This window comes from Amblyomma maculatum, chromosome 5, assembly GCF_055883805.1.
Source record: "Amblyomma maculatum isolate TAMU_Amacu chromosome 5, ASM5588380v1, whole genome shotgun sequence".
NCBI classification, from domain to species: Eukaryota; Metazoa; Arthropoda; class Arachnida; order Ixodida; family Ixodidae; genus Amblyomma; species Amblyomma maculatum.
This window is the reverse complement of record NC_139348.1, coordinates 150,228,463-150,249,256: the sequence shown is the minus strand read 5'-3', so window position 1 is coordinate 150,249,256 and position 20,794 is coordinate 150,228,463. Positions and strand designations below refer to the sequence as shown.

The window sequence follows — 20,794 nt, the reverse complement described above, 5'->3', positions numbered from 1 at the left end:
GGCGATCTCTCTGAGTTTAAATTACCTAAGGGCCGAAAAGGCATTCAGTCGCAGAGAAAGCTGCGAAAACTTCTTTTGTAGCCGTATGGCTGTGGTCGAAAGACTGATAAAGGTAATTATACCTGTGTTAGGCCCCGAACTCCGTATCAGATAACCTACTGTTTTACAGGCATGATGGCTCCGAGATCTCCAGCAGGGAGTCCATGTTTACACTCAGATGCTCTCGTTCTCCCGGATATAAAGGGCCACTGAATGTCGTCAGCGCATACCACTAATCATCCGTGAAACGGATGCTCTGCGCTCGGAACCCCGGGGAGCACCTGTTGTTTTCATATCTATACCGACGATCGAGAAAAACAAAAAATATATATAACAATAATAAAAAATATTACAATAGCAGTTGTATTCTAGAACCAGATCCACTTCAGTGTTACGGTTCACTGCGTAGGCACCCGCGGTGTACCGACACACCTGGACGCCCCTGACTCTGATTGGCTTGCCAGCTGGGTGCCGCGTACACTGCGCCTCGTCATTATACCTCGCAGCCCTCTTGTAATCTGCAGCAGCAGCAAAGTCCGTTGATTGGCTGTTCGGCCAGGGCCGCAAAGAAGGAGTACGTTACGAAATCAAGGACATCATATTACAGCGAGATGTGCCTTATATATAGCAAGTGAGAACGAGAGGATTTTGCGCGGCTCCATAATTCCTTCCTTAGAAATTAAAAGCTTAGTCGAGAACGTGATTTTTACGTACAGCTGGTATTTAGCACATAAACGTCATCACAAAACAAAAGGAAGGCGGCTCAATTAAAGACATTGTTTTACTCGTATTCAAGAATAGAATATGAAATTCGGGCTCATTACAGTGATCGTGGCTCAAAGCATCGCGTCGCTTACTTGTTCTACGCCTCAGTCGTCACCCAAGTGCAAAGACCAGGATGGGCAAGATGTGGACTGGTGAGTACTGCCGCATAGGCTGGGTACAGATTACCATTAGTTTTAATTTGTCGTTGTTTCTGCTATTCTTTTGTTGCTAATTGGGACACAAGTGTGCCGCTCTGATAACACGTGCCATCAGCTGTATACAAGCATTTATTACTGAATATATGACAAAATTTTTCTCCGGTTGAATCACTACGCAGGGGAAGCTTTCGTATTAACTGTTCTTTAGAGGTAAAGCGAGTGTGTGAGTTAGTAATGATCCATCACAACAAACAGCGCGAAAAACACTCAGGCAGAAGAAGGAAGATGCAGGACGAGCACTGACTCTCAACTACTTTATTCTCCATATTCGCCAAATTCGCTATGGTGCACAAAATTTATACGCATGAGGAAGGAAATCACAGAAAAGGAAATAAGAAAAATTTCAAAAACACTCAAAAATCTTTTCGTGCCTAATAACCCTTTTTTTAGTCAAAAATTTATATTTTTGTATGTTTAAAATGACTTTTTTTCTTTTCTTTTTTTCTTTTCTGTGATTATTTTGCTCATGCGTATAGGTATGGTTTACATAGCGAATAAAGTTAATTGAGATTCAGCGCTCTTCCAGTGTCGTCTTTTCTTCTAAGTGTTTTTCACGCTGTTTGCTGCGATGCAGCTGTTTTTATCATCGATCCTTTTGCAGCTTAGGCGCTGGCAGCCACAGTTCCTGATATTGCGCTATTGAATCTGAATGACATTCGCTTATTAATAAGATCAAGTGTGTGGTTCTCAGCGAAGAAGATTTAGAGAGATGGATCAACCAATAAACGAAACATGAGCAGGGTCCTTTATATGTCCTCCATGATCCTGTATGTGTAATCATGTAGCGATATCCACTATAAGCTTCCTTCATTAGCTCGAAGTGGGGCCATGGCTACTGCAGAGCCAACAAATTTGTTGGTACTTCTATTTCAGCCTAGTACATAATTATGGAAACTTAAATATAAAAACAATCTTATTAGGTCGACCCCCTAGAAAGACAGCATACAAACACATTATAACCTAGCAGCAAAAAAAAAAAAAAGATGATTGGTGTATAAAATTAAGACAGGAATCCTGCAGAGTTGGCGAAAGAAATCAAGTTAATGACAATCTAGTCGAAATCAAGAAAACATGAGCATAGACAGGCAACGTTGTGCGATAAGAGGATAACCGATGGTCGAATAGGGTAACAAATTGGATCCAAGTGAAGGAAAGCTTAGTAGGGGGCGGCAAGAAATTAGGTGTATGGATGAAGTTTCCAGAGGTCAAGTCGATGCAAGTAGCACAGGACCGGGTTAATTAGATGAATAGGGGAGAAGTCTTCACCCTGTAGCAGACATAGTCCGGCTGATGATGATGATGATGTTGATGATGATGATGAAGAAGAAGAAGATAGCAGCAGTGACATTGCAGTTAAAGAATGAATTTTCATCTATTACTGACCAGCATGCTTCCTCCGAGCAGGGTAGTAAAACTGGCGTTATCGCCGCGAGGTGCACGGATTTTCAAATTTTCAGGATGAAACACATTCGGTCGCACCTCAGCTGCAATGGTACAAGGGCCGGCGCGTGGCTTATATGAGAAGTGTTCTGAGAGGCCCATTAGTGCAAGCCTCCGGATTAAGTTTCTTCCAACGTGCACTTCGAGATATACTGTCGTGGCCACAGTAGTTTGTCTGTGTGAAACAAGAAACTGATGGCGGAAAAATACGCAGGTTCATCATGTACAAGCTTCCTAAGATGACGCCTAACGCGAATAACTACATCCAACCTGGAGGTGGAGAGTTCGTCTACATAGATGCACGAACCACAGGAGAGCCTCTACGCTACTGGTCATTGTCGGAGGAGGACTTGTACGAAACCGACAACCCGATCGCCTTCACGCTGGCCCCCCTCTACCAAACCACTCCGAGACAGGTACCTCCTCACATAAATGGAAATGAAAATCACCTCACTTGAGACGAAACGGTTAACCCAAAGGCCATTTACCACAATTCACATTCTCGATATCTGGTATCATATAAAACAGTAGCCCTTCCATTAAAACAATAAATAAAAATCACGGGGGACACTTAACCTCCGCCACTAGGGGCAAGACGTGATAGATTATATAGGCTGCCAGCCCCCATACAAATCCCAATTTAACCAAGCCATGTGAACGTGCCTTAGGGGCCTAAGAATAATGTGAATGCTGTGGTCCTGGCAAGCTGATTCTGATATCACCCTCCCATGTGAAAGGATAGGCACGAGTTGGCAGCTCCTGCCAAACGTAATGTCAGGAAACCCTGCGTCCAGTCAGTGGGCAGGCTTATGTCGGCCGCTTGCAAGCGCCATGCTCGTAATGTTTCGCACACAACTGCGTCACCGACGCCATATTTTCTTGTGAACGAAAATTTTAGTGCGATAACGTTAGTAAAATTTGTTAGGGATCGATTCAAGACCAATCTGCTCGCAGAAAAAGAGCGTCATATGGTCACGTTAAGCACAACATAAAAACTGCATGCAGAAATGATGTCAAGTGAAAATTTTGCTGTTAATTTAAGTATAAACAGGCAGTGTCTTTGGTACACAATTTTCGTGCACATTTTCTAGCGAAATGGAACACTCTGCTCATAAAGCTCGGGCCGAATGGTGATAATCCATGGTGTCTTTTTTTTTTTTTTTTTTTTGTGGTTAAGGAAATGGCTTCTAGACGAGCTCGCATTTCACACACCAGATTTTAAACGTCGCAAATGTAGACGACAAATACATTAACCATGTATCATCGCACCCTTATACCACCTACTCAAGTTTCGAAACTAAAAAGTAAACGAATTTTGCCTCGATGCCTTTCAGATGTACATACAAAACAGAACTTTCAGTCCCACAAACCTCAGAAAACACTGTTCTTATATAACAGCAGAGAGAATATATTGACATTTAGGAGCCTAATTATAAGCCTATATAAAACCTTCTGGTGCGTGTAATTTATGCATTGCAATGTGCTATCATGGATAGCGCCCATTTGAATGACACGAGCGCTGGAAACATTCATCCCAAGCTGGATGTACGTCGCCGATCTATGGTGGTTTTTGAGGGTTTAGTGAATGCAAGGAGCTTTTATAATAATGACCCATGGAACATGACGGTACGTGACGTGGTCTACACGTGGGTAGTGAAAGAGCGAGTGCTTATTTAAAATGCAACAGCGATGAACGCCTGCCAGATTGTTTTTCGTAGAGCGCACCGCTTTCTTAGGGCACATTGTATTCCAATGTGAGCATATTTTGTTATTTAGCTTTAAGCTTTCAATAGGTGCGCATCAGCCTCGTGGATTTTGCGTTTAATAATATTGGGAATATGTTTCTTAAATTTAGGACCTCCTGTACTTTGTTTACAATGACCAGACACCAGACATCTATAACGGGACACGCAATGGCCACTGCAAAGGTAAGCAGAATTATCGCTCTCATAATGGTGTCGAGGTAGATTTGCGATGACATTTTTCCCTCACGCAAAACCAAGATTATTTTGCCGAATGGTTAGCATGCACATTACGCAACCAAATGAAAGTCCGTTTATGGCAATATATTTTCACTTAACTGGCCTTTGCCTTTATTAATATGCTCTAGAGAGAGTAAATTTCAATCCCAAAAATGTTTCCACCTTCTTGCAGTTCTCCGCATCTCTAATCTCCTCCTCCACCAGTGCGCCTTGTTCTAGACTTCGTTGAGCAACACACTCAAGGCAACGTGATCAGGTTTCCGTCATACATCATGTTTCTCCAGTTCTCAGTGATGGACAAAAGTGTTTGAGGTGTGGATTGATGGGGAAAACTTATTTCTGCATTGTCTCGCTGCCAGGAGGTGTCAATCCTTCTGTGGACGGAGCAGGCACTTCCCATAAAACGTTCAGGCATTTTAGATGGCCTCCTCGGCTAGACACCGAAAAATAAATTTATTCCCACGATTGTGTGCCTTGTAAACGCTTCTCTATGACCGCAGATGAACACTTCAGCACTACGACGCTAACGTAAATGTCGCTAATACGAGAAGAGCAGAAAAGAGTATTAATAAACGTATTTATGAGACATAATGTAAAATGGTGCAAATATTGAAGAGAAACTTGTCACGTTGCGTGTGCACTGGTAATGTTATGACCTAACATTATATTGACCAGTTGAAGAGTGTGAGTGTTTCCCTGACAAGATACGGGAAATTTGTTCCGTTCACTACTATTTCTGACGGTATATATATTTTTTTTTTACTTTATTAGATTTTTCTACTCCCATTGTGCTTGGGCCTCTTAAGCTGTTGTGTCTTCAGAATAAATAAGGTTAAGAGAGATTAAGCCACGGCCGATCTTCGTGACCTTTAGTGACAGGGACGGGGATACGAAAAGCTATAACGTTATTTTTGGCCAGTGGTGGCAATCTCACAAACGAGAAATGCTCAGTACCACTGACCCAGCAGCAGTGCGTCGGGACAGAAACTACAGCATGGGAGGTTTCATTCCCCCTGGAATTGGGATATTTTTTTCACACAATCATGGCCCACAGACCATCACATAACAAGTTACTGTCTGTACCGTAACGGGAGCAGAGGTAAGCACGAAATGGTTACGTGCACAACACGTTTTCTGTAGGGGCGAACAGTCTTTTGTCGTGACGTATATATCTCGCAAAGCGATCGCTTTCTGCAAGACGCTTCTACGTCTATTCATCGGGCTGCATTTCTCGGCTTAGGAAGATGTGACAATGGTGGCGTTGAACTGCAGAGACTTAAGCGGCTATAAAAGGACGCTGGCCTGACATGCATGTAGAAGCAACGCGTTTGAGTGGTCCCTCAGCGTGTAGAAAACCGTCCGCTGAAGAGAGAAACGCCATAATATGGCGCTACCGTGGCAGACTTATTTCCCGATGCCCGAATGCGCTTCGAACTGACTGCCGACGTCGAGCGATGTTCTACGCTCGAGTGTGCGGCAGAGTCCCGCATTTCACGTGGACGACGCTGAAACCTCAAGAGAGCGGAGAACTGATCTCGTCATATCTCGTTTGGTACCCAGATGTTCAAGTTTCGGTGTTCAGATGAAGGAGAATCCTTTTCCGATTATTCGCTTCTGATATTTGCTCGTCGTCACCTCAAGGTCGCCGAAAAAGGGAGCTAAAAGCATTTCATGCCTAAACGAAAGCGGTAAAAACAATTTCGGTCTTTCTCGCAGGTGTGCTCCTGTTCGACGACTCGTACGGCGTCTGGCTCTTACACAGCGTGCCAAAATTTGTCCAGGGTCTGCGAAGCGGCCAGTACAGCTTCCCAGATACTGCCAGGGAGAACGGGCAGCTGTTTATGTGTGTCACCTTCCCGACGGTACAAGTGGACAACATTGGTGAGGCCCCTATTGCATTTCCCACTTGGTTAAAAAACAGCCCCTTTCCGCGGTCTCCTTAACTGAGAGAACTGGGAGTTTTATCGACTTCACCGATTTGACAATTTTAAGCGCAATAAATACAGGAAATACCAAAGTCTGAATCAAACGGGAACATAAAGCGAGTATAAATGAGAAACATATGGGGCTAAACCTAACGAAACGCACTGCATTTGTATGATCGCGACAGCTTCCAGAAACGGCACCATGGTATTTGCACTGCCGTCTGGAACTCGAATTTTCTGCAGCCATTTTTTATGCTTTATAGATCTTATTTATTTTTGCAGATATTAGGCAAAACCTCAGGGCCGAATGAGGTCATCTAGCGAGGTGGAGAGGTTGGTGCCTTTTCGTTCCGCAAAGTTGGATAGTTCCTATGTAAGCGCTGCACAGGAGCGGCCATGCTCTTGGCTTTCCTTAAAGCGATATAAAAAAGCACTCCAAAGCATGAGTGATTACGTGGGTCCTACGTGAGAATGCAGACATATCCACTACTGCAGGGTGCCAGGTCGATACACTTCCAAGATAGGCGTTCTCCTCGACACTGTTTTAACGCAGAGCAGCTACAGAGAAAACGTTCGGCCTTTCCTCTGGCTGGCTATGCCGAGCCCTTAAGGCTCAGGTATGAATACCGGCTTATGAGGTGTAGCCTTACTGGTGGCAGAAGATGAGCAGTCTTGATTCGACGATCAAGTACCGCCTATATCCTCAGAAATTCATTGCGTGGACAGCGATATAAGTCATGAGGATTGGCAAAATGCGGGAGAATGTTCTCAGGATAGCGCTGTGCACGATGTCCTCTCTCGGCCCTATCCATAGGTGATAACGGTGCAGGTGTAAAGGGGGCACGAACCCATGATTCAAAAACGGTAGTGGATGCAGTGAAAGGTGCTTTTTGTTTCCAGTGATTCCTTCGTGAGCAGAGAGCCCATTTAAGAATTGTGGCGTAGCACTCCTCTCCTGCTCGAATACCCTTGAGAACGGTACAGTCAGGTCGCCACTGCTTGGAAGGCGGTATAAGCTTCTTTCTCGGTGTAAACATAGACGTAAGGAGCCAGATCCTCTTTTCCACTAAGCGAAAGACGGGAAGACGTATGGCTATCAGCTTAAGATTATTGGCAGTGCGTTTGTTATGGAGCCGTTCGACTATAGTGATATCTGGCTCATAATTATGGCAAACTACGTTTGCTCTATGTTGAGACTGGGTGGCGCCCGTGTATAGTATATATGGCTCCCTTTTCGACAATATGGCATGACATCTTCTTACTGCGTTCGGCATCAAAATCTCGTTTTTGTGACTTAGAGGAACCTATGTTTTCAGTAGTGAAATACCACTTACTAAAAAGATAAGCTTCCCCGGTAATGCAAGAGATGACAGCTGCTCAAGATTTTTGAGGTTGTAGACTAGTTACTGTAGAACCTGATGACCAGCTGCTGTTGTAGATATATGAACACACTCGGTTTAGGATTGCTGCTCTGCCACATTCTTCGGGACGCTTCTGCCTGCGTGTAGATCACCTGCAGGGCACGGCTACCAGAACTTGAAATTATTACACCAGCATTGAAATGACAAATAATAACTACGCGCGTTCTGGGAGAATCGATTGGAGAAAAATTGCACCAAAAAAGGCTAGAAGTGAGTACTTCTTGATGCGAGTCCAAAACTAAATTATGAGAAAGTACGCCGGCAGGCAAATAGAAATGGCTCGTGTCCGCAGCCCAATTAGGCCAAGAAAATGACAGAAAGCTGTGGAAGTCAGAACAAACTGCCACCTTTTCTCCTGAAAGTGAGTTTCTTATTTTCCTTTCTAGGAGGTGTACTTGACTTCTCTGGCGTGATATTTTTCAGTATTTTTTCTCCCTCTCCACTTTTTCGCAGCAAAGCTACTACGCACCGAGTACGCAAACGTGTACGAAAGACAAGTGCCACAGTCGATGAAAGACAAGTATCCGCAGGTGGCGTTGCTTGCGCAGGACAGCTTCGTGCGAGGGTCCACTAACCTCTTCATCACCAACCTGACGAGCGCCGGCGGAGTCTCTCTGCGAGCGTACGCAAAGAGAGCCACCCTGGCTGAAGGTGAAGGCGATATTTATACGTAGCTGTAGCGGTGTTCAGATGTAGCTTCTTCTCCATGGATAAACTCTGCTATTGTGGGAAGAACGACGTAGTGCGGCTGTAATAGTGGCATTACAAGCTAAAAACATGCGATGTGTTCCGGAACTGCTGTATTGATGTCTGCCACGCTATGCAGGAGCTATTCTGTCACTACAATTATCAGATACTAACTGACGTTATATTATGTATCAAGGCCAAGAACGGGCGTTGCTGTAATTCTGTCTTTTCTTTTTGCGGGGAAGGCGAATTAAAATAGACACCAAATATTACTGAGCACGTAAAAGCTTTAATGAAGAGCGCACGGTATGAAATTTTGAAATCAGTTTCGTATCTATACATTAGTCTTATCTAGCCACTATAAGACAAAAAAGCATTTCGAGTGAAGCAATATAGAAAAATGAATTTTGTTATGGTGACATAATGGTCGCAGAGAAAGGCATATGGGGCAATTCTCTTTTAAGTTCTACCAAAATTCTCAGAAAATAAAAGGCGTAGATTTTCTCAAGCAGCAATTAAACCCTGTGCAGATACATTATTGAACTATCCCAATTGTTTTCCGTTCTGGTTGTGTTTTTGACAGGGAAATAAGATAAAAAAACATCCCGAGAGAAGGAGCAGCAATTAAACCCTGTGCAGATACATCATTGAGCTCTCTCAATTGTTTTTTTTTCTTCTGGTTGAGTTTTCGACAGGGAGATAAGATAAGAACATCCCGAGAGAATGAAGGAAGGAAAATCTCACTGTAACCGAAGGAACAGGTTACGATTATTAAGAGATGTTTTTATGATATGTTCGGAAACAAATTGCTGTTTTCAAATAGACAAGGGTATAGGAAAGTAAGGAGCTCTGCATGAGACATTTATAAAGAATACCCACAGTAACTTAATTTGGTTTAAACGACTGCTTGCTTCATATCTTTCAAGGAAGGTAATGGATAACAGGCAGCAGGGTGTGAGTGCTGTGTCAAACACTTTCTTTGCTCCTTTAATTCACCCATATGACCGCATAGACATATACTCCTACGTGCTGGCCAAGGACCTGCAAGATGACCTAGTGGTCCAGTCCTGGAGGAACGGCGCCGGTGGACCCTTGCCTCCGGACTGCGACACAACTTACACCGTCACCAACGTGGATTCGATCAAACTGGCGTTCGATGCTCAGCAGTCCGTCACTTTCAACACCACGGAGGACCACAGCAAGTGGGCCATAGCCATCGACAAGCCTGTCTTCTGCTTCGGATCTATGAACCGCATGGTTAGCCCCAATTTCATCTTACTGCATATGCATCGATGTGAGGTATTCTCTGGAACTGGGTATCATGAAAGGCAACATGATTACTTTCCATTCATCGTGGCCACGTTTTTGCAGCATGGCAGCTTGCTGAGATTTTATTTTGATGCAATACTCCATAGTAAGTGACCGTGGCTAGTTTTGACGAAATTTTGCAGATTAGGCAATTAACCTTAACTGTTAAACAAAATCAGATCAAAAAAGCAGGTCATCAGGTTTGTCTTCAATGTGGAGCCTTGTTGATAAGTGAATAGTGATCGAAATGCGATTATTGTTAATATGGAGAGGTTCGGATGTATGCACTTATTACAGTCCCGTATTTTTATCTTGTCATGGCCTTAATTGGTCACCGAGCAAGCCAGACCCCCTACCTTCCCATTCTTTATGGACGTTATCCTGCCAAAGCTGATTTCAACAGCATACCCAACATGGTGCGGAGTAGATGTTCGTGATAATATCGTAACGTCAATATTTCCACGGTGGTCACTTTGTTCGTGTCGGCCTAGTATGAGTGGTTACGGGCAATAACATTGCTTCCAAACATTTTTATTCAATTATCAAAATTGATTACCAGAATGCCGAAAACACTCCCACATTTCTTAAGAAGCTTTCGGTGGTGCTTGCTGACATCACATTCTGCGCAGGAATCTCAGGAGACCAGAGGTGGAGAGGCTGTCTGCATGCAGAACAGCGTCGTGTGGACGCTTTTCAGCCGGAGCGCCATCGTCAACACACAATGCACTGTGTAGTTAGCTCTCCGACCGGTAGCTTCTTTTCTACCACTCAGAGGCGAACTCAGAGATAAATGCAATCCAGCTTCTTTTAAAACCTTATCCCACTCTTCATTCTTGACCATGGGCTTGATGCAGGCTTCAGCCTGCCAAATACTTGTTCACTTCTTCATTAAAAAAATAAATCGATCAGTCCCTGAAGTAAGCAACCGATGTTGAATTAATGAATCCATCCATCTTTGCATAAATAAATCAATGAATCAATTCGTCGTTCAGCCAAGAAGAAGAAAGTAAAAGGTTATTGTTTAGAACAAGAAATTCCTCCTTTTGCCAGCTACATTGTCGTCGGCAATAAAGATCACGTGATGAAAACCGACTCTTTGTTTTTCATTCTTCCTGAATGAGTGATGTGAAAACTGCGTCTCCTATCATATGCACGTTCTCTAAGCTAGTATAATCAGGCTCTGACATCGTCCCTCATTACCTGCTGTTTTCCTGTATTTTTTGCGTTACTACCAATAATCGAGTCGCCTTGTTTTTGGTGCAATCATGAGCGTGAAATTTATGAATAAATATTTGAAATGCACTTGAATAATATACGGATTTTCAACAAACTTCTACGAAGCTTTTAAAAGGAAGAGCACTATTTACAAACCAGCCATTAGTACAAATGCGTAGGCAGTTACCTAAGCCAGACACAAGATACATAACGTGCCTGATTTAATAACTTTGAAAATTAGCTAAGACCGCCTCATAGCACACTTTAATGAAAAGTTAAAATTTTGAAATTTAAGTTTGTGGAGCATATGAACAAATTTTCATATTAATCGATTTCTCGGAAAATAATATTTTCGTAGTTCATTTTATTCACTACAAAAACAGAGAGATCCTTTTGCAGTTAAGCATTAGGCAGCATCGAATAACGAGGGCACTCAGATTTTAAGCCCATACCCTTTCAGTAAACGCGCAACCGCACAAGGTGCTCAGGCATCATGATTCTTCACAGAAAATTCCCCGCGCTCACGCCTCGTAACCATCCGCTAACCTTGACAAGCTTACTTAGCCGAATTGCTTCTATCCCCATGCGCTGGAAGACAAACATCAGCACGAAATAGTCCGTAGTCATATGCACATTTATAAACCTTTCAAGCTTTACTAAATGCCCAAGGAAAGAAACCATGTGATAGATAAATCATCAAAAAGAAGTTATATTTCGATTTTTCAAGATGGTGTAAATTTTGCACTCATAATTAAGCCGCACCAGAAGCAAACACAAAGCGTGCGAGATTACAAAACACAGGCGGCAATGGTGTGTCTCCTCGTTCGCTCTGCCTAAATTTTTCTCTAGCCTTAAATATGAATTCAATGCATGTTTCCAGGTTTTCAATAATGTACAATCATTTACAAGTGAGGTAAAAGGCCGCTCAGATATTGATCTCGGCCCTTGGCCCTGACGCAACCTGTCAGCATAGCTCAATACGAAGCCCTCCGCTGTAAGTCCAAAGAGTGCGCACTGGGCACACCGAAGAATGCGGCACTAATGCCTAAAGTGGCCAACCCGACTGCACTGAAGCCTGTAGTCCAAAGACGTTCATGGTATGAAATATTGTGCTTGCAGTGACTCTGTACTTCAACATCAATAAAGTTTCTCTGTTAGTAGTTCCCATGTGCTCGATCCCAGGACACCGGAACTTCTCGCGTCCTGCAGTCTGAACAGTTCCAAACTGTTATCGCAGGTAACCATCCAACCGTAGTTTACTTGGTACTGGCCAATGCAAATAATTTCCTGGAAGTTTATAATATGGGTGAGTGTGTCGCGGAAGTCAAGAGCACGGTAAGGGCGACCTTTGAGTACGCATCCAAAAAAAAAAAAAAGCTACCAGGATGACACTAAGGTTTAATCGAGTTAGGCAGGCGAAAGCACGATTTATTTCAGTTTAGCTGTTGGTCGAGATTTGTTTTTGCTCTAGGTTTCGATATGGTTATACGCTCTAGGACGCACACATTAGGCAACGTATTTACGTTTACGGCGTCTTCCCTCCCATTCCAACTTAGTCTGCTGGACACGGTGCGCTTCTTCGGCCGAAACAGTAGAAGGACCCGGCTCACTCGTCATCCTGGCGTGGTCTGACGTGCCAGAATAATCTCGCGGTGCGCCTAGCAGACAACCATGGCGCGCAGCAAGATGCCAGTCGCATCGCGTCGGCGCTTAGTCACTGTCGGTACTAATTAAATAACACCCCTGTCCCGAGGCATAACGGAGGGGACTTCTCGGCATCCGCCGAAACACCTATTAAAGACGCCAGGTGAGCGGCCCCTTCCTCACCTCTCTTTGGGCAGCCTCTTTCGGGCATGCTAGGTCCCCTCATTTGGCGATTGACTGCAGGTGAACTGCTGCTGCTTGCTTTGGCAAACTCACACTCAAGGTCAAGTCAAGCACATCCTGAAGGCCAGGTTAGACCACGTGAAACAGTGCACTCGGAATAAAAGGGTGCTGAGAAAACAATTGCAAACAATTACCGGTAGGAACTCAAGGCAGAACAACTTTGTACGAGTCGGCATTTCCACTTATCAGAAGACCTCGGCAAACGACCGACGCGCTGTTTCCAGTTTGGAACATTTTCAAACACAGCCGTTCGGAATGACTTCTTCACCAGGACACCAGAAACCAACGCTGCTATATTCAAGTAAAAGTATGTCTAGTGTATGCTTTGCCGTACCACTCTATGCTAACGAACGCCGTGTCATTATAAATTATTACGAAATTATTATTAAGTGAGTAAGAAAGTACATTTCCGCTAATTTGGCTCTTGGCTTGCATGTAATTTCAGCGCCAGCATACGGTGCCCACATGAAAGCCTCGATCGTACTGCCCTGTGATCGTACTACGCTGACGAAACAGATGGCGCGCAACCAGTATTAAATGTCTTAGTTTGGTTTAGTTTGGTTTGTGGAGTTTAACGCCACAAAGCTACTCAGGCTATGAGAGACGCCGTAGTGGATGTACGGTCTCGTATAAATCGAGACGGAGCGGATGCGTTTCTGGAACCGCATGTGGGATGAATACGCTGCCGTCTACCAATGCGGGAAGTTCGTATCAGCCTTCGTCGTCTTCTACGGGAGCGCATGGTGCATCTACGAATTCCGCTCAGCAGCCTTCTACGAGTGCGGATGGAGCATCTACGTCTGGTTCTCGGCGGCAGGGTCGCCAAGTAATTCTGAAGCCGAGAAGGCGAAGACGAAGGCTAGGCGTGCAGAGGCAATGAGGGTTAGGCGGGGCGAAACTTCTGAGATGATGGTGGTGAACTTTTGAGAGAGAGAGAGAGAACAACTTTTATTTAAAATGCCTGCAGAATCGGTTAGGCTCCCTCCAAGCAGGGAGGACAAGCTTTTACCGCGACGCGGCCACTACGTCAGTCTCGTGCGTTGTACTCCTTGAGGTCTTGTTACGTCCCTCGCTACTTCCGCGGGTTCGAGAGGGCCGCCGCCCCCTTCTTGGGGGTGCTGCCCCCCCTCTCCTCGGTTTCGCTCGGTCGCTGCCTCTCTAGAGCTGCCGAGACCTGCTGGACGGCCTTGAGTTGTGTCTCTTGATCACAGCTCCTCGTTGCAGCCTCTAGCTGAGGCGGGATCGTCGTCTTCTCGCTGGCTTCGCGCGGATTTACGCTACAGTCCCAAAGGATGTGAGCCGCGGTGGCTCTCTCCTTCACGCACAGTCTACACATGTCGCTCGCGTGCACACTCGGACACATGTGCTTAGCTAGCACCGGGGTGAGCAGGGACCCCGTCTGTGACTGTCTGTATAACACTGCCTCCTTCCGGGTAAGCCCCGGGTGAGGTGGCGGCATAGTCTGTCTGTTCAGTCTGTACCATTTCACTATTTCGTTGAAGGTGGTCATCTTGTCCTTGGCACTGAACTTTTGATGAAAAAAATTAGAATGCAGATCCAAAACACACCTTTACATGAGTGGAGTCCGGAGTCTGGGACCCCACTGGACGAAGTCGCCGACCTTGCCCGTTTGGCCAGAGCCCGTTGAGACTCCGGCGATGGGCAGCTAAGCAGGGCCGCCCCACATGCCTCTAGGGTGAGGGAAGGGGTGCGGTAAAGGGCAGGGTTTTGTTACAAGCCCACCCTATGTTGTAAACATCGGCATTCTCGCCACAATGTGGGCACCGCCTTTCTATCTCATTATCAAAATGCATTGCTATTACACGACACAACAAGGTGTTGGTGTGTAGGCGCCGCAGTATTCGTTCATCCGCCCTACTAGCCCCTTTGCTGATGCTGGGCAAAGTTGAGGTTAGCGATAATCAATCAAAATTGCAGATGCGACCACCTCGGGTTCTTTAACGTGCACTGACATCGCACAGCACACGGGCGCCTTGCTTTTCAAGTCCATCGAAAAGAGGCCTCCAAAGCCAGGATTCGATCCCGCATCCTTGGGCACAGTAGTTGAGCGTGTGTGTGTGTGTGGGGGGGGGGGGGGAGGTGCGCGCGTGCGCGTGTGTGTGTGTACGTGCGTGGGGTGCGCGCGCGCGCGCGGGTGCGGGTGCGTACGTGAGTGAAACGCAATCACGTCGTACCCTTAGCGGCGGAGCTAAAGTGTCTCACTAATATTTCTCTCCCAGTATACCTTAACAGGTCAGCCTAAAAGCTCTGTGCCTCGTCTTAGAAAACACTCTATTCACAAAATTATCCTAGATTAGGCTTGACAGCACATGTGCTGCAATGCAAACTATTAAGACTTTCTTGGTTTAACGAATTGTGTTCTCTGTGATCGCCTCTTGGGTACTGTTTTTGCGGTCGCAGCTTTTTCAGACAGTATTTTTCATCTTGTTGGAGGTCGCTTTATGTGGCTGCCCGGCTAGGGTGCCAACCCCCTCCGTTCCCGTGGTATCAGTGGTCCTGCTGCCCTGGTGCCTGGCCTGCTGCCTGGCGTCCGGGGCTCCTGCGGCTGGTGGCCTGGTGTGCTGCCTCCTGGTTCGGCGGGGTCCTGCTGCTCAGCGTCGTGCCCTGGTGCCTGGCCTGCTGCCTGGTGTCCTGGGCCCCTCCACCTGGCGGAACCCCCCCCTCCTGAGGTCCTGCTGCCCGCGGCCTGCAGTCCTCGGCCGGGTTTCCTGCCTGGCGCCCTGGTCCTGCAGTGATGGACCATCCACCTCCGAGCACTCGGCCCTCAAAGGCCCAGTGCTTCACCTTCCAGTTGCCGGAGCCCGCTCCGGCAGACGACATCATTGATGCCCTCGAGGGTGTCGTCGGTGTCGGGGGGCTGCAGTACTTGCAGCACCTCGGCGGAACCAAGTTCCTGGCTGCTGTTTCTTCAATGGCACAAGCCACCAAAGTTGTTGCCGCGGGCACTGTGCTCGTCGGCAGTCATCATGTGCCGCTGGTGCAGCTTGCTGCTCCAGTGGTTTTTGTTACTGTTTTTAGGCTGCCGCCATGTGTCAGCGACGATGCCCTGACTACAGCATTGACACCGTATGGAAAGGTGCGAGCCATCACGGAGCCCGGCTTCAAAGGGAAAAGCCATGTACGAAATGGGTGCCGCCTCGTTAAACTGGACATGGTACGAGCCCCACCGAATTTTCTCTCTGTCGCGGGCTATCGAGTTATGCTCGAATACCGCGGCATGAAGAGGGTATGCTCGCGGTGCGGAGGGGAAGGCCACATGGGTGCTGCCTGCCAAGCAACCAAGTGCGGACGCTGCTCAGCATACGGACACAGCACAGAGACTTGTAATACTGGTTGCAAGCGCTGTAGTGGGGCACATGCCACATCGGATTGTGTCCTGCCACGTACCTATGCTACGGCTGTAGCAGCGGCTGCTGCCGCTCACCGTGAAGGGCCAAGCGGTGCTGCTGTGTCTCTGCAGGAACCATCGGACGGTGGCCACGAGTCCCGAGACTTCGAACCTGACGACGATAGATCCTCGACGATCACCATTGCTGCGGATGAGCAAGGAGCCGCCGCCAACCTGGATTCTGATGACGAGGAAGGGTCCCACTTACCGGAGCTTCCATCCTTGGAGGAGGCTTTGTTTGAGCAGGATCTTACCGCTGCACAACGGACACCATCTAAGACCTCCAGGGAATTGTCCGAGTCCTTAACAGAAGATTCTCCGCTGCATACACCTATTAAATTGCAGGTGGAACCAGGGAGAGCCAGGAGTGAAGAATGGCCTGTTCCTGGTTCATTGGCAGCCGCAATGCCCCAGCGACCAAATAGTGGGGACTCTTCGCTGCGGCCAATGCGGAAGACGTCCTGTGCAGACGAGGACCTGGTAAAGCGGACTCTTTCTTCGGACAGCGGATCGGGCCCGTGCGGTTCGGCGCCGAAGAAAAAGCCCAAGAAGGTGGACGGCAACGAGGCAGATGAAATGGACACCAGGCCGCCAGAGAACTAAGCACCATGGCGCCAGCAGAAGAGCGACAGGGCCGTAACGGTCCACATCCCTTCCCTTTGACCTTCAGTGGTCCCGGCGTCCATTCCAAGGCGCCATCAAGGGACCGTGCACCGTGCTGCACCGTGCTGTGAGTCTGTCTGCATCGTTTGTTTGTTCTATAGTTTCTCAGTTTGCTGTGTTATTTGAGTTCATTCCATTTATTTGTCATGGCTTCTTTTAAGTTTGTTACCTTTAACGTTAGAGGGTTTCGCAACCCTGACAAGCAGCGCGAAATTATTCATTTTGCGCGACTACACCAAATTGATGTCTTATTTTTGCAAGAGTGCAATTTACGCACTCCATCCGATGTACTATCTTTTCGTTCTCGCTTTCATGTTGATGCTTTTTTTTCGCTAACAGACTCACGGTGCTGTGGTGTAGGGGTTATTTTCATATCTCCCGCGTTTCGCAATGGAGCGCATTGCACATACGGTCCTGACGGGCGGGTTATTGCGGTGGATTTGTTCTTAGAAGGGCGGAAGACTCGTTTCGTGAACGTGTATGCTCCAGTTACAAGGGCACTCACCAATGACTTCTTCAAATCCATTGCGCCCTTCTTTCTGGATTCCACCCCTCATGTTTTGTTGGGAGATTTTAACTGTGTCCTAGATTCGGAGCGAGACCTTAGAGGACCAGGGCAGGGCTCATCCTGCTACCACGCAAAAGAGCTACGGAAACTCGTGCGCCAGGTCCACCTCTCGGATGCGTGGGTGGTGCTACATGGAGATGAATTTATGGCCACTCGCACGAGCACACGTAGCTCTAGCCGTATAGATAGAGTCTACGTCCCTCCCTGTTTGATGCCCCTCCTGGTCTCCTGCGAGGTGCTAAATCTCCCGCAAGATATGGCAAAGTTTAGTGATCATGTACCTGTCATGGCCACATTGAAATGTTCAGCAGGCCGCCCGACGCGCCCGAATCTGTGGCGTATGGACGCATCGTTAATGCTGGATGGCAAGAGTGTCAGCGACATTCGGGCGGAGGTGTCGAACTCTATTGCTGACATTAACCAGCTGTCACCCGAGGGGTGGGACAACCTCAAGACCGAATGGCGGGCAATTCTCGTCCGGGCAGGAAAGAAGAAAAGTGCACGGCGTACCGCTGCGCTGAACGATGTACTAAGAAGGATGAAGATAATTCAAAGGACCGACGAGTTATCGTTCGCCATGCGAGAATACCTGGATATCTTGAGGATAAGATATCACCGCATCCTGCAAGATGGGTACCAGGATACACAAAGCAGGGATGCGCCGCCCACAGCCGAGTGCACGGCGGATTTGATGCACAGTCGAAGCACGCGCAGGCACGATGGCCGGACAGAACGGGTGGAGAGTGTGGACATGGGCGAGGGCACAATTTTGGAGGATCCGGCTGTGATCGCGCAAGTCTTTCGAGAACACTTTGCCGCGCGATTTACGTCGGCCTCCCGAAACGAAGCTGATGGAGAGACAGATATTGCCTCCTTCTGTGACGACTTACCAGCTCTGCCCGAAGCCGAGGGTGCGGCACTTAGTGCCCCAGCGTCACGCACAGAAGTGTTGGAAGCCTTAAGAGACATGACACACTCATCCGCGCCCGGTCCGGACGGCATTATGGCGGCCTTCTACTGGCAATTCTTTGATGTTCTTGGCGGCCTGATAACTACCTTGGTCAACATGGTCATCAGGGATGGACGGAAACCTGCATCCTTCTCAGCAGGACGCATAATTTTGATCCCCAAAGAAGGAGCATCGCCGTCATCTCCAGAGGCATGGCGACCAATAACGTTATTAAATAGTGATTACAAGTTGGTTACTTCTCTGCTTGCCAAGCGCCTCCGGCCCTTTTTGGCAGATTTAATCTGCCCCTATCAATCGTCGGCGGTACCGGGACGCTCCGTATTTGCAGCGCTCACGTTCACCCGGGACGTTTTCGCATATGCACAGGAGAAAAGAGTGAGCGGAGTGTTTGTTTCACTGGATCAGGCTAAGGCCTTCGACAGGGTCGAACACCCATATTTATATCAAGTTTTAAGGTCCTATGGGATCCCAGAAGAAGTCATAGGGATCATAAAGCTTCTGTATGAAGATGTGTCGTGTGACATGTTATTGAACGGGGAGTTGCTCCCCAATTTTGCGGTAACCCGAGGAGTGCGGCAGGGTTGCCCATTGTCTCCAGCACTGTTTGTCCTGTCACTGGACCCACTGCTGCGGCGCGTCGTCAGCGAGCGTCGCATCCGCGGCTTTCCGGGGATAGGACAAGACGAGGTGAAGATAATGGCGTACGCCGATGATATCTCCCTGTTTGTGCGTGATGGACAAAGCCTGCAGAGGTTCATGACAGTCTTTAGAGAATATGCATCGCTCTCGGGAGCAAAACTGAATGTAGGAAAAAGTCACGCTCTCCGCTTTGGCAGCTTCCAAGAGGCACTACCAGAACCGATCCCCTTGGTAGAAGCTGTTAGGGTACTGGGAGTACTCTTTCAAGAAGGAGGAGTATCCCCAGCTACTTGGACCCTGAGTATCGACAAAGCCAACAGGGTTTTCGCAAACGCTGCGCGGTTTGACTTGTCAACGGCCGCCAAAATTGCGGTAATTAAGAACAGCGCGCTTGCCTTTGCGTTCTACGTGGCAAGAGTGGCAGTGATGCCAAGGCGCACGGCAGGGAGACTCTCCTCCCTTGTAGGCACTTTCCTCTGGGGAGGACAGACAGCCCTAGTGGCGCGACATCTTGTGCAACTTCCCCGTAGTAGAGGAGGCCTCGGTGTACCGTGCGTCCAAACGGTTGCGCGGACTATGCTGACCAAGCTTGTCGTCGGCCTTTTGGACCAAGCAGATTACCCAGGACGGCCCCTGCTCTTGTACTGGCTAAGCACTGCGAGGAGGGCCTTCACCCCTCAAAGACATTTGGGGCCGCGAGCAGAAACGCCGCACCCTTTCTACCAAGCGGCCGCCAGGTTCCAGGAAACGCTTAATGTAGAGCTGCCAGAGGTAAACATAGAGGAAGTGCCGCCAACCGAGATAAGCGCCCTCATGGCGTGTGCTCGCCTCAGCGCAGAAGAGGCGGAGCGAACCGATTCTAGGAGATGGAGAACATGGGCCGCAAGCACAATGCCAGACCAAGTTAAAGACTTCGAGTGGCGACAGCGGTGGGGCGTACTCCCGACCCGGGATCGCCTCTATCGATGGGGGGTTGTCCCCAACAATCAGTGCCCGCAGTGCGGAGCACCGGAGATTGGCGATCATTTCGCTTTTGAGTGTCGGGTGTCAAAGGTTATGTGGCACCTAGTACACCGTATGTTTTCGGTGCGGAGAAACCAACCGCGGGGTGCATTCGCGCGGCTAGTTGTGGCATGTACCCTTTTTGTCTTGTGGAAGCGCCGCTGCCTGGCGGAAGCACGCAGGCAGCCAGTACGAGCCATGTACCCGGCGCTGCAGAGCCTGCGCCTCCTGCTCTGGGAATACCTGTCAGAGCGGCTCGAACTAGACGGGGAGGCGCGGTTTCTGCAGCGTTGGCACACACGGTTCTTTGTTGTGAGACCAAATGGGCTAACGATGCCGACATTGTTGTATTGATGACCACATGTAACGCCCGTTGGATCATAACATGTATGCATGTACATCCCCCCCCCTTTTTTTCCCTTTCCCCTTCTAGTGCATTGGGATGGAGAGATTTGAGTGGTTCTCCCATTATTATTGTATATCCCTTTTTTGTACCAATTGATTGAAATTGTATAAAGGATAAGCAGACTCTGATACGAAGATAAGACTGTTAATGTAAAGTGACTTACAACATCTGTATTGTATTGGCACATTATTCGGTATCCTTTACATATAAGTGTATGTATATTGTGGTTCACATTGTCAATGTATCGTGC

General features: G+C 47.6%; 1 protein-coding gene across 1 annotated transcript; it reads left to right on the top strand.

Annotated features, from left to right (window-relative positions):
* Nucleotides 1–741: 741 nt before the first annotated feature.
* LOC146189951 (deoxyribonuclease-2-alpha-like) lies at nt 742–10,868 on the top strand. The gene is made up of 7 exons (XM_084603356.1): nt 742–956; nt 2,677–2,878; nt 4,318–4,390; nt 6,161–6,325; nt 8,244–8,441; nt 9,490–9,734; nt 10,415–10,868. Exons 1-7 carry the CDS (start codon nt 844–846, stop codon nt 10,517–10,519), a joined length of 1,101 nt encoding a protein of 366 aa, XP_084459482.1. The 5' UTR covers nt 742–843; the 3' UTR covers nt 10,520–10,868.
* Nucleotides 10,869–20,794: the final 9,926 nt, after the last annotated feature.

What these genes read in the sequence shown, in the direction of transcription:
- LOC146189951 (XM_084603356.1), top strand. Translation starts at nt 844, where the DNA reads ATGAAATTCGGGCTCATTACAGTGATCGTGGCTCAAAGCATCGCGTCG. An exon ending in GAGAGCCACCCTGGCTGAAG is followed by an intron (nt 8,442 to 9,489) that starts GTGAAGGCGATA and finishes ATGACCGCATAG; the next exon opens with ACATATACTCCTACGTGCTG. An exon ending in TCGGATCTATGAACCGCATG is followed by an intron (nt 9,735 to 10,414) that starts GTTAGCCCCAAT and finishes CATTCTGCGCAG; the next exon opens with GAATCTCAGGAGACCAGAGG.